This window comes from Mus caroli, unplaced genomic scaffold (assembly GCF_978045245.1).
Source record: "Mus caroli unplaced genomic scaffold, Mus_caroli_1 scaffold_10, whole genome shotgun sequence".
In the NCBI taxonomy this organism is placed as follows: domain Eukaryota; kingdom Metazoa; phylum Chordata; class Mammalia; order Rodentia; family Muridae; genus Mus; species Mus caroli.
In genome coordinates, this window is record NW_028227265.1 from 37,131,844 (window position 1) to 37,143,841 (window position 11,998).

The following is an 11,998-nucleotide window of genomic DNA, read 5'->3' on the forward strand; positions in this document are numbered from 1 at the left end:
GTTAGCTGAGAAGGTGTTTAGAACATTTTGGAACCATGAAGGTATTTAGAATCTAGAGCCAAGAGATGCCTGAATCCACCTGAAAGATGTTAAGACATTGTTCCTAAGGGCCTGCAGGTTCCCGTGGGGACAAAGGACTGATGAAAATTTACAGAATAAAACAAATCCCCAAGCTGACGATATATATATATATATATATATATATATATATATATATATATATGCATGTATATATGTATATGTGAGTGTATATGTATATATGTATATGTGAGTATATATATATATATATATATATATATATTATATCACAGAAGTCAAGAAAAGCAGTGATAAAAAGCAGTCAAGCTGAGGTGTCAACATAAGATATCTAAAACAAATGGCCAAAAGACTGGTGACTCACAGCCTGCCCCAGTTCAAACCTTTGTTTGGCAGGATCCACTCTGTAAGAAAATGGACAAAGGAATATTAATTTTTGCCTTCTGCTATGGGAGAAAACTGTAGGCAGACAGAAGTCACTTCAGACTGGAGAAATGAGCATATCCTGTCAGACAGCAATTACCTAGGGCAGACGACGACTTGGCAGGGAAACAGCCTCTGTCCCTCCTTGTTGTCGAGTCTCTGAGAGAGATGGTGCATTCTGGCTTTCCCTCATCTGTACTTCACACACGAAGTGTTGAGGAAGCAGCCCTCCCTCCACCAGCAGCATTTGAGGAAGGCTAAGATGTTTCCAGGCCCAGCCTAAAAATATCTCCCTTGACAGCCTGTCACAGTGTCTGAGATTCCGGCATTATGAATTCATTCCTCTCTGTTAAGGCGTTTTGTTTCGGAGAGTTCTCTGTTAAAATACAGATATCCTGAAGAACTTAGCTCAGGCGAGGCAGGAGTTAGGAGACCTGCATTTGGGCTGTGCCTCTGCCTATGACTCCAGGAGCTAGGACATGTCATTCTCTTTTCCCAAACTTCAGATTCCCTCCTGGGGTTGGGGCTGGGGCTGGGGGTGCGGGTGGGGAACCAAAGGGGAGATCTGATCACAGCATGAGGGAGAGAAAACGTCCACTTTGGGGTCACCCATGGCATCTTACCCTGAGCACTTGAGTACTCTGGCATCCGCCAATCCCATTACATCCGTGAGAGCCACTGGCTTGGGTGTCATGTCAAAGAATATCTGGGTTTCTTCTCTCTGAAGAGACTGTGCTTTCTCCCTGATTCTAGCTACCATACTTGTCTGAGGAACACTCCTCCCTCAGGATTCTCTACTGGTCTCCTAACTTGTTCCTGCTTGTACTACCACGCCCCTCCCCTAGAAGCTCAATTCACACACTAGAATGTTTATAAACATGAGTCAGATACTCAAGACCCTCCACATCACCTGGCTTTCATCACGGACACTGAAGGTCTCACAGGACCTACAAGGCCCTATGTAAATTGCTCTTGGCTTGAACCCTGGCTTTGTCTCCCAAAGGTCTCCCTGAAATCTGTCCCACTTCAGAAAGTTTACATTTTCTATTCCTTGTGTTTAGACATCTTCCTTCCTCCTAATTTCTGCTTGGCAGGCTCCCTAGCATCTTTTTGGAGAGATGGGGCAGGGAGGACTCACATGATCATATCCTAGGGGAGTTCAGTGGATTGCCTCAACTAAAAGAGCCCACTTCTTACCCTCTCCATTTGCCTTATAACCCTCATCACACAGACACAGTGTGGAGTCTCCGTGGCTTACGTGTTGAGCTACCATCTGGTTGTCTGAAGTGAAAGTGCAAGGAGACTTTGTCTGGCTCCTGCAGCAGCATTAGCCCATGCTAGATGCTCAGCTAGCAGTAGATGGAGGAAGGACAGAAGGGTTGACGTAGATCTGCGCTAGCAAGAAGACCACTGTAAGAACACCCTAGAGGGTTCAACGCCAAAGTCTTTCCTGCCTTCTCTTCCAACAAGCAGATGCCTTGGAAGCAAGGGTGGATTGGCTTCTTCGGAAGTCTGGGGCAGACAGTGTGACTAGGCACAAGGAAGGCAGTAGACGTGTTGAATTCTGAGAAAAGAATCCAAGGTAAACTTAGAAGCCTTCGAGGCTATAGATTCTTGAGACCAAAGGGGAGTAGCCCGAAGGTCCTAGTAACTGTATTCCAAAAGACAGGTGCCTACAGATAAGGGTTGCCTGGCCAAGGGTGCAAGAATTTCCTGAAGCCACCCTGGTGGGTATGAGTGCCTTTCTAGGCTCCCCCACAGTTTCTCTTCAAGCTCCAGCTGGTGCTACTGACCAGAGGAAGTGGAGAGGAGTGTCAAGAAGGAGCAGCCATGCTAGTAGGACCCTGCATCCCAGACCTGAGCTAGTGAGACTGCTACCCTAAAAACTATCCTGAAGGCTGCCATGTGTCATGCGTAGTATCCTTCCTTCCCGGTGGTGGGAGTGAGGTATTTCAGTCCCTTTTTATGAATGAGGAAATCAGGTTCAGACTCGTTATTGAAACTGTCCGAGAGCGTTTAGGAAGACAGCGCTATGCCACCCTCTGCCCACCAAGTAGCTATGATATATCCGGAATAGAGTTCTTCCTCAAAGCTCCAAAGCCATCTCAGGCTTCACAGTCACCTTGGAGTCCCAGGGGCTTCTTCCTGCATCAGCACCAGCCCTGCCTCAGGCTTGAGCATACTGCCTGCAGGGGGCGATGGCGGACAGCTAGAACCTGCTCTCCTCCTCCAGAACCCCCCGGGGTTCCATGCCCATTTCTGAATCTGGGGTCCAGGACCGCCCACAGGAAGCCTCCTGGGTTCAAGAGGAGCAAAATATCCAAAGCTGGCCGCGTGGGGGGTGGGGGGAACCACGTAGGCACTGGAACCCGGAGGCTGGATCCCAGCTGAGTTGAGCGCCGCCGCCAGGCTCCGGGTGTGTACGCCAGCTCTGAGCCCTTGTTTGATGAGCAGCGGCCAATAAATTCATTAATCATCATTTTATGCCTCATCAAACCCCCTCCAGGCCCCTCCATGGGAGTTACACAAATTAGCCCCTGAAAAGACAGTAATTTCAGTTTAGCGAGGTAAATGCTCCGCGCACACAGCTTTCATGACAAGCCCATCCATCAGCTCATTGGGACCCAGCGTGGCAGCGACATCGGTGCTGCCCAGTCCAGCCTCACGAAGAAGTCCAGCTCTCCAGTCCAGCCCAGTTTCAGGGAACTGGATCTATTGGGAGAGCGTCTCTACCCAAGGGCTCCCCGCTCCTCTCCTTTACATTCATTATCTTTACGCTGTTTCATCAAGACCACATATATCTGAACAGAAGAGAAACTTTTTCCAGGAAATCGGAACCTCAAATTTAGAAGCAACCTTGAGGCACACGAGGATCCGCTGGTTCTAAAGGTCTAAACTGTTGTCTCAAGGAGAAAAGGTGCCAGGCAGTCCTTTCCTTCCGAATAGCTGTCCGGTCTCCGAGTCACACAGAAATTCTTGTGTCGTGTCGGGTAAAGTGTGTACAGTATGTGGGTAGAGGAAGAGTTAACCCAGGGATTCCAGACGATTCTGAAAGCAACCTCGGGCTCCAAAAGAAGGCCCTGTGGGGAGCAGGAAAGGGGCTTCTTCCGTGTTGAGGACCGGTTCCTCCTGACTCTGAAGGCCAGAGAGGCAATCTGCTTTCCACCCACCCGCATCCACAGCCCAGCATCTTTCTCTCTGAACCCCTCCACCTGAGGTAGAAGAGGTGTCTGGGGTAAGGGAATTTTTTTTAACCTAATGCGCTTAGCACGGGGGTTGGGTGAGAAAGCAAGCCAAGGGGGACAAGCCTAGGTGGAGAACGATGCGGACCCGAATTTGCAAGAGAGACAGCAGCCCCGGGCCTTCTCATCTTTCCCGGCCAGGCCGCACAGAGGATCCCAAGGAAACCCCACCAGGCTTGGAGGGCGACGAGGTGGCGCAGGCCTTTCTGTACACCAGGGCTGCGAAGAGTTGCAGGGCTGAGCGCCGCGCGGCTCCTTCATTAGCTTCCCCTCCACGAGGCGCTGCATGCCTCAGAAAAGAAGTTAGCAAACGGGGAGCCGTTTATCTCTTTTATCTTGGGGCCTGATCCAATTAAATAAGTGCACATTTACATTTGCATCCATCAGGCGGGAGCGCTGAGAGCCTGGGGTTTGCTCGGAGCAAATAAAAGCAGATTTCACTGGGAAAGTGACGTCTGGGCGCGCTGGGCTCATTCCGGCGTCAGAAAGCAGTGCTGCCGGGCGAGCGGCCTTAGGGAAGCCAGAGTTGGGGGCTGCAGCCCAAAAGAGGCGGAAGACTCCGGGCAGCCCTGTGAGGTAGGCCGAGTGGAGTTGTAGACCTGCCCCCCAGGGTTGTTCTCTTGTGGGGCCACTATCCCGGTCTGCCCACTATCCATGGCCCAGGTTTGTATTTAGAGCGAAAACGAAAAGGAGAGAGGGTCTAACCTGGTCATAGAGGTAGACATTCAGGGTGGGCCTAGTGACCGTACCAAAGCTTTGGCTAGTGAAAAGGGCAGAAGGCAAGGTCCCCTTCGGGTCAGCTGTGCGCCTTCGATGGCTCAGAGGCAAGAGACACTCTGAGCCGGTCCTAGGGCACGCCCTGCTCTCCTCCTCCTAGTTCACCCCATGGCCCTTCTGCGCCTTACTGCGCTAGCTGCTGTGAGCTCTGCAAGGTTTGCCACTCCGATCCCATTAAAAGTTACTGTTGAAAGAGAGTTCGAAGTAAAGCCAACGGAAAATAAATACGCGTTCCCTTATTTTGTAATGTCCACACACGGGCCAAACCGGTGTTCCTGGTCTGGTAGACTCCTCCCGAATGACAAACCACAAATTAAACAAGAGGTTGTGGGATTCCAGGCGCGCGATCGCACAAGGAAGCAGAAATGGGGTACACCTGAAATGAAGCGGACCACTTGCGCGAAGCCCACCATCTAGAGACTATTTATGCACCCCCCTACCTGAAGACTTCTTGAGTGCCAACACTTCTCAGCTGTCTGCTGCCTGACTTTTATAACAGCGAGCTAGCTAGGAGTCGAGTTAAAGCTGATTTAGTCAAGGCCTGCTACCCAATGTCCCAGTGCTAACTAGGTCATGAAGTCCAGGGCCTAGGCAACTTGGCTAGCGGAAACAGCCTGGGGTCACCCAGCTGAAATGCGGAGCCAAGGCAGGGTGGTGAATGAAGGCCTGCCCAGCTTTGGCTCGGCTCCTTCTCCCTGCGAACCCCGTGGCTCCGGGGACCAGTAGGCGGCGCCCTTCCTAACCTGCAGGCCCCGGGGTTCCTCTTGAAAGTTCAATTCTGTTCCTTTCACTTTGGGTACTTTGAAGTGACCTGCTCCTAGCTTTCTCCAGGTAACCTGCTACTTGTAGGGGACAGGTGAGTTGGGAGACCTGGTTTGGACCTAAGCTACACGCAGGACCACCCCAATCTTTTGTGTCTCAAGATTTGGATAGTAAGGGGCAATACTCCGAAGTGCTCCGAAGGTGCTTACGGTGTAAAAGTCCTCTCAGAGGCTCTTCACCCGAGCCAGGAAACCGCTTTTTCTAGGTCCTAGTACCGACATCTGGCTGCCTCTCAAGGCCCTGGCTTACCTCGAGATACCACCGGGCTATTTCTTCTTTGACTACTAAATCCTTTAAACTGATTTGACCGGCATAAAGGGTTCAGGGACGGAACCCAGCCTAAGGAGACTGACAGTAGAGACCCCTAAGGAGAAGTTCCAGGACCCGCTGGGATTCGGTTTCTTTTAGTCCTTAAGTGCCAAACTAGGGTTCCTGAAGGGGAGGTCTCCCCCAAAACTGGCCTAGCAAGGCACAGGTGGTTGACACCAGCACAAGTCAGCTTCGAGGTTGTTTAGAGATATTTTAGGCTCTGTGGCTAAAAGTTCCCAGCCTTTGAACAAACCCCGACCCCAGCACTGACAAGATGCACCTTGGTATTCATGCATCCAAGATGCATCGCCTTCTGGACCAACGAGTTAAAATGGAAGTTCGGGGACATGGGACACAAATACTCCTGGGATTAAATGTAGATGTTATTTTCTATATGTCCCAAGCTCGGACCTACCTCCAGCAGGCTACCTCCAAATTAGAAAATCTCTAGAAACCAGAAAAACCGCTGACCACCGAAACCTAGTTCTGCAAGAAAGAAAACCTCGGACTTCTGTGGGAGTGTGCGCAGTAGTTGAAGTACGCAAAGAAAACCGCAGAATTAAGACGCCAAGCTCAGGAGAGATACACGCAGGGGACAGAGACTTAGGGCAACAGCTGCCCAGGGCCTGTGCTTGCGTTGCCTAGCCCTGAGCCTGCAGCCCTTGGATGAGGAGAAAGGGCGCGCGCTCTGCGGCGGGCGCGGCGCCTGTTCCCAGGCAGCCCAGCGGGCATGCGGCTGTAGCCCTAGCCCTCGTCCGCGGACCCGGGATGCCCCGCCACGTCATTTGCATATTCCCAGGAACACAAGGAGGCCTGTAATCTTCTTTTTAAAAATCGTTGGGCAGAGTTTAGGACCAGTGCTTCCAAAAAACCCCGCCGCGTTGATGTGGTCTCTAAACTTTCCCTTAAGAAAAACGGTCTGCCTATTCTTCAGACTTTTCAGAAAAGAAGATGACTCCTGGGGCTGCATAGACACGGGGGTAGGGGGAGCCGATTGTGAACTAGGCTGGGAGAGGGGGCGTGAAGGGGAAGGGGGCAGGGCAAGTCATCTCTGGAATGCAATTGTTAAAAAAAATCATTTATAATTAAAGGGACAAAATAAAATACGATCGTTTCATGTATGTTTAATCGCTCACACTACCAGCTTTAGAACCATTTCCCTGTGAGAATTTTCTAAGTTAAACTCAGATTTAAAAAAAAAGCTCCTTAAAGCCTCTGGTTAACAACACAGCTTTCAAACTTGTTTCAATTCGAATAAACAAAATGAATCCTGTTGCAGGTTTAAAAAAAAAAAAAGCTAAGAAAAGCAGCAACAAGAGCGGTGTAAGTTTGGGGTGTGCTTTAAAACCCGAGTAGGGCAAAAGTAAGGAAGAGAAATGCAAATATGTACATTATGCTTTAGCCTAATTATGCTGCCGTTGTGTGCAAACAGTTCTGTCCCTACAGTCAGTCAAATTAATTCCTTTCGCTGGGGTATTTTTTTTCCTGTATCGCACCTCCCCCCATAACCACAAAAAAATTTCCCGTGAAGTAAAAGGGTTGGCGACTTCATATCTCAGGTGCAAAATGGAGACGCAAGCAGGGTAACTAAGCCAGAACTCAGGGGTTGGTGGGTGGAGGCGCTGGGTACTGTCCCTTGGTCATTTAGAACTGAGATGAATCTACGTTTGCATCGAGCTGAAATAAAGCGGACTAGAACGAGAAAGAAAAAAAAAGAGGAAGAAAAAGAATAAACCCTCAAAAACACTTTTGTAGCAATCGGAGCTGGGAAAAGTGCTAAAGCGACGACAAGCCTCATCAAGTCCACAATGGCCTCTTTATCTACGCAAATGGCCTGGAGCTTTTGAAGCCACTTATCCAAAACGGGGCCCATGGGGGAGGGGCCTCCGACTCCCTTTGGGGACTCCATTCACTGCCCCTAGTGACTATGATGCTCCCTCCACCTCCCACCCTCCTTCTGCCCACTCTCAGATCTCCGACTCTGCAAAATACAGGCTGGAAATTCAGGACAAGTGTGACACCTACCTGTGAAAGGGGGGAACCGTCGCGTTGCGGGTTTGCGGTCCCTGCTGGGAGGCTGCGCCTCCATCCACAAGGCCGCAGGCCACCCTCACGGTCGGGGATGGCACAGTCACTGATTTAATCAAATCCAAAGAAGAGATCAATGCCCAATTTTGAAGGGGTAGAGGAGATGCTGACTTGGGGAAGCCTTCCCACTTGGCATCCCCTAACGCTCCTTGCCCGCATTAGCTAACAGCACCTTTGAAATAGTAATAAGGGCTAAATCCGGCATAAAATCGAACTCATTAGCAAAGTTCACCAGCTGATTGCTTTGCATAAAACACGACACTGATTGGAAGTAATTAGGTTAAGCGATGGCTCTCGGGTGGTGCGCGACTCTGCCTTGGTTTGTCATCTTTTTCTCCCTTCTGGAACACACTTGGGTCTCTTCTCCCTCCTCCAGGGTCCAATTTCCCCCTCTAGCACACGGCAAGGATGATCCAAATCCAGGGTCCCAGACTGGGCCACTTGCTCCCCCAGGGTTTGTGGCTTAATTACCGTCCCCCTCCCCCGCCCCACAAACTGTCTGTGGCTGCATCTTTCACTCCATTTTGAAAAAAGTTACAATTGCACCTTTTGACCAAGGCAATTGACAATTTATTGAGGCTTCTGAGAAGTAATGAGTGGCTCTAGTTATGTTAAAATCTCCTTTAATTAAATATTTTGCATTTTACAAAGACCACTGCAGTTTCTCTTACTTTTTTTTTTAAATCTAAGCGTATAACCTGCTTCCTTTCTGTAATAATATTTTAGCTCATACCCAGGAAAAAATCAATAGGTGTAAAAAATTAAATTAAACTTGTATTTTAAACTATGAAACAGTTTTGGGGGAACACAAATGTATATATTTATATTACAAAAACATTAAATGCCTGTACAGGTGTCTTGATTTCATAATTTACTTCAAAGATACTGAATTATCAATTTAAATACAAAAATGCTACATTAAATATACAGAATAAGATTTAATACAAATCCTCTTAAGTTTTTTTTTTCTTTTCAGTTGGCTAAAACAATTTTTTCGAGTGTGGAGATGTATACATTTTTATGCCATCCATCTCCATAAACTATAAACTTCTGAATAAGAGGGGTAGGTTTTTTTTTTTTTCTTTCTCTCTCTTGGTGATGGAAAAATAACTGCCAAGGCCATGGTTTTAATAAATTAGGAAAGTCCGGGGATACCGCACCAGAGTTAAATGTCGGACATACCTTTCTTCAATTCATAGGGGGAGTCTTTGCACAGGTCTAGCTGAGACTGGCTCCGCAACATTTTCGGGTCTTTAGCCAAAACGTCCGCACGATTCAACACCGTCTGGTTTAATCCATTGAAATGAGAGCCAGGACCCGCTGTAGGGCCTGGCCCCGGCCCTGGGTGGCCGTGAAGATGTCCGAAGGAGCCATAGTTCGTGTAGCCCGGATAGAAGGGCGCCGTGTAATAGAGAGGCCGGGACAGCACCGTCCCGCCCGGAAAGGGACACTGCGCGGAGGGTGAGCGAGCGGGCGCTGGGGCAGGAGACGCGCGGCTGCCTCCAAGCGTTTGCCCGCCTATGGGCCCTGGGCACGGTGGGCATGGAGAGCCCTCGCTCCCTCCGCCCCCGTCCTTGACCTTGTCCGAGGATGTGGCGATCTCTGCCAGAGACCACAGTTTGGGCTTGGCTAGCACGGCCGGAGGCGGTGGCGGAGGTGGCGGTGGCGAGTGGATGACCGAGGATCCGCCCGAGCCGGGGGGCAGCTCTCCAGCTGATGGGTGCGGGCCGGGGGCCGGCACACTCGCGGGGTAGTGAGGACCCGCGTCTTCCGCCAGACGAGCGGTTGCGGGCCCAGCCGGGGAGGGCTCGCCCGCGCGCGGGGGCCTGGGCAGCTCATCGTGGCGGCCTTCGGAGGGCGACTCCTTAAAATCCGAGTCGCTGAGGCTGCCTTCCGTCTCCTTGCCGGCGGGGCTGAGCGGCCCCTGCAGCCGTTCGCAGCCCGCAGTCGCCTTCTGCTCTGCTCCTCCTGTGGGCGAAACCCAGGCTGTCAGAGGCGTGGAGGCCACGCGGCCCGGCCCGGGTTCCTGCCAGCAGAGGCAGGGACCCGTGCGCGCCCCCTCCAGGCCCCCTTTGCCTTTCGAGTCCCGCTCAACACACCCTTTCCCGCATCCACCAACCTGATTCGGGGCCCTCGATGTCGCCCTTGTCCTCGGGCTTCTGTGGCTCGTCCTCGTCGTTCTTCTCCAGATCGATGTTCTCCTCCTCCTCCTCGTCCTCGCTGCGGTTCCGTGGCGTCCACGTCATCTTGTTCTCTTTCTTGAGGCGCCGGCGCGCGTTGGCGAACCAGGTGGACACCTGGGTGAGGGTCATCTTGGTGATAATGGCCAGCATGATCTTCTCGCCCTTGGTGGGGTACGGGTTCTTGCGGTGCTCGTTGAGCCAGGCCTTGAGAGTGGCTGTAGCGTCCCGAGTGGCGTTCTTCCGGTACGCGGGGTCCCCATAAGGATAGGACCCCAGAGGTGCTGCATAAGGGTGATATCCCAAGGAACCTGCCATACCGGGAGTGTGGTCGTAGGGAGAGCCCTGTGAGGGACAGGCAGAGGTTAGGTGAGTGAGGGTGTGGGCTACATAGCCATCCAAAAGACTGAAACCCACTTTCCCTCTGCCCCTGGTTTTGAGTGCCAGCGCGGGCCCGCACTCCAGCTTCCCCTGAGGCAGACAGAGCTGGCTCGTTTAAACACAAGAGTGACCACCTTCCCCCTCCTCAGAAGGCAGCAGGGCCCCCCAATTCTGATTCTGGCCCTTCGGGACCCCTGAGGCTGTTCAGAGCTTAGCACACCACCTTGGAGGCCACCATCTGCTGGGGGACCTCGGTGCCCAGGTCTCAGATCTGGCCTCTGCGGAAGGGCCCATGGTTCTCTTAGAGGCCTGAGCAGTCTCAGCAGCAACCCAGAGCGCTGCTCCAGAGCGGCCGCATGTTGGGCGCAAGGGGTACAACAAGGGAAGGAAAGGCTCTTTCTTTAATCTTCAAAGAAACGCGATAGACAAGCTGAGCCTTAGCTTGCACACCGACGGTCTAAAAATGCTATCCCTAACCGAAGCCGTTGCGCTTTTCCAGAAAGCACACCCCGCCGTAAAAACCCGGATACACCGCACCTCGCTGGCCGTTTTAGAAATTTAATACTTCCAAATCGGATTGCGAAGATAGGATTACGGATTTGCAACATTTGGGGGGATTAATTAAAGGCTAGGCCAAACACATTTACATAGATTTAGCACACTACTACTGTTTGGAATTCCGGTCGGCTTCTTTTGAACTACTTTTCCAACATGGCAAAACCAAAAGAAAGAGGAGGAAGAAGAAATGTGCGGGTTGTTCCAGAGCTTTGAGCCAAATGCCGTCCTTTATAGTAAAGACCAATCAATCCCCCACTCCCTGCGCCCCAAAGCCTTCCCTTCAGCTCGGCGATCCCAGCAAGACGCGGCTTTCGCCAGAGCCACTTAGGAGCCCGCGGCTCGAGTGAAGCTGAACAAGACAATTGCTCAAGTTTGCAAGGGCCGCGGAGCTTGGCGGGTGAGGGGGCGCCTAGGCCCGTGTCCACCGCAGCCGGGCTCTGCAGGCCTGGCCCAGGCTGCCCGCTCGCTCGCCCGCCCGCCCGCCTCGGACCCAGCTCACACTCACCACGTAAGAGAAGGCAGCAGCGGCCGCAGCCGCGGGGTCGGCGCCGTACTGGAGGTGCGAGTTGTAGCCGGGCGAGGGAGCCGTGAAGGCAGTGGAGCCAGCGTAGGGCGAGAACGCGGAGCCCGAAGAAGAGCGGCCGAGCTCATCCGTGCGGGGCCCCGAAATGACGCTGGTGCTGTATGCGGGACACGAGTAGAGCGCCAGCGAGGCGGACGGCTGGTACAAGTAGCCCTGCGGGTAGGACATGGCCACACACGGGCATGGGGCGCGCCGCGCCGCGGCGGCCAACGAGCCGGGCGGCGCCCTGCGAGGGCGAGCGAGCGGGCACCTGGCTTCTGGCTGCCCCGGGCCGCAGCTCTTCGAGCCCCGGCTCCCGGGCTCCGGCCCGCGGCGCCTCCTGGTTGGCTTCCCGCGCGCCTCTGGCTGCGACCGCCGCGCCCGCTCCTCTGCGCGCCCCGCTTGCCCGGGCTAGGCTTTCTCTCCCCCCACCCCCCCTCCCTCGCTCTTTGCACCGGGGGGCTCTGCTTTTGGCTTTGCAAAGGTCCTGCCAAGATGCTAAGTTGGAAATTGAGGATTCTGACGCCTTGTGCGCGCGCGAAGCTCCTCCTTCCCGGGGTGTAGTCGGTGGGGGGACTGGCAGGAGCCTCTGGCCGGCGGCAGCCAACCCGGCCGCCAGG

The 11,998-nt window shown here is 52.7% G+C and overlaps 1 protein-coding gene across 1 annotated transcript; it reads right to left on the minus strand.

The window, feature by feature from the left end:
* Positions 1–8,282: 8,282 nt before the first annotated feature.
* Positions 8,283–11,799, minus strand: Irx5 (iroquois homeobox 5). Its single transcript, XM_021170699.2, has 3 exons — positions 11,322–11,799; positions 9,817–10,222; positions 8,283–9,665 (listed from the first exon to the last, which is right to left on the minus strand). The coding sequence occupies exons 1-3, from the start codon at positions 11,565–11,567 to the stop codon at positions 8,863–8,865; spliced, it is 1,455 nt and encodes a 484-aa protein (XP_021026358.1). The 5' UTR covers positions 11,568–11,799; the 3' UTR covers positions 8,283–8,862.
* Positions 11,800–11,998: the final 199 nt, after the last annotated feature.

Coding starts and splice junctions, on each gene's coding strand:
- Irx5 (XM_021170699.2), bottom strand. CDS start 11,567: ATGTCCTACCCGCAGGGCTACTTGTACCAGCCGTCCGCCTCGCTGGCG. Junction 10,223..11,321: donor CTGCTGCCTTCTCTTACGTG/GTGAGTGTGAGC, acceptor TGTCCCTCACAG/GGCTCTCCCTACGACCACAC. Junction 9,666..9,816: donor CATCGAGGGCCCCGAATCAG/GTTGGTGGATGC, acceptor TTTCGCCCACAG/GAGGAGCAGAGCAGAAGGCG.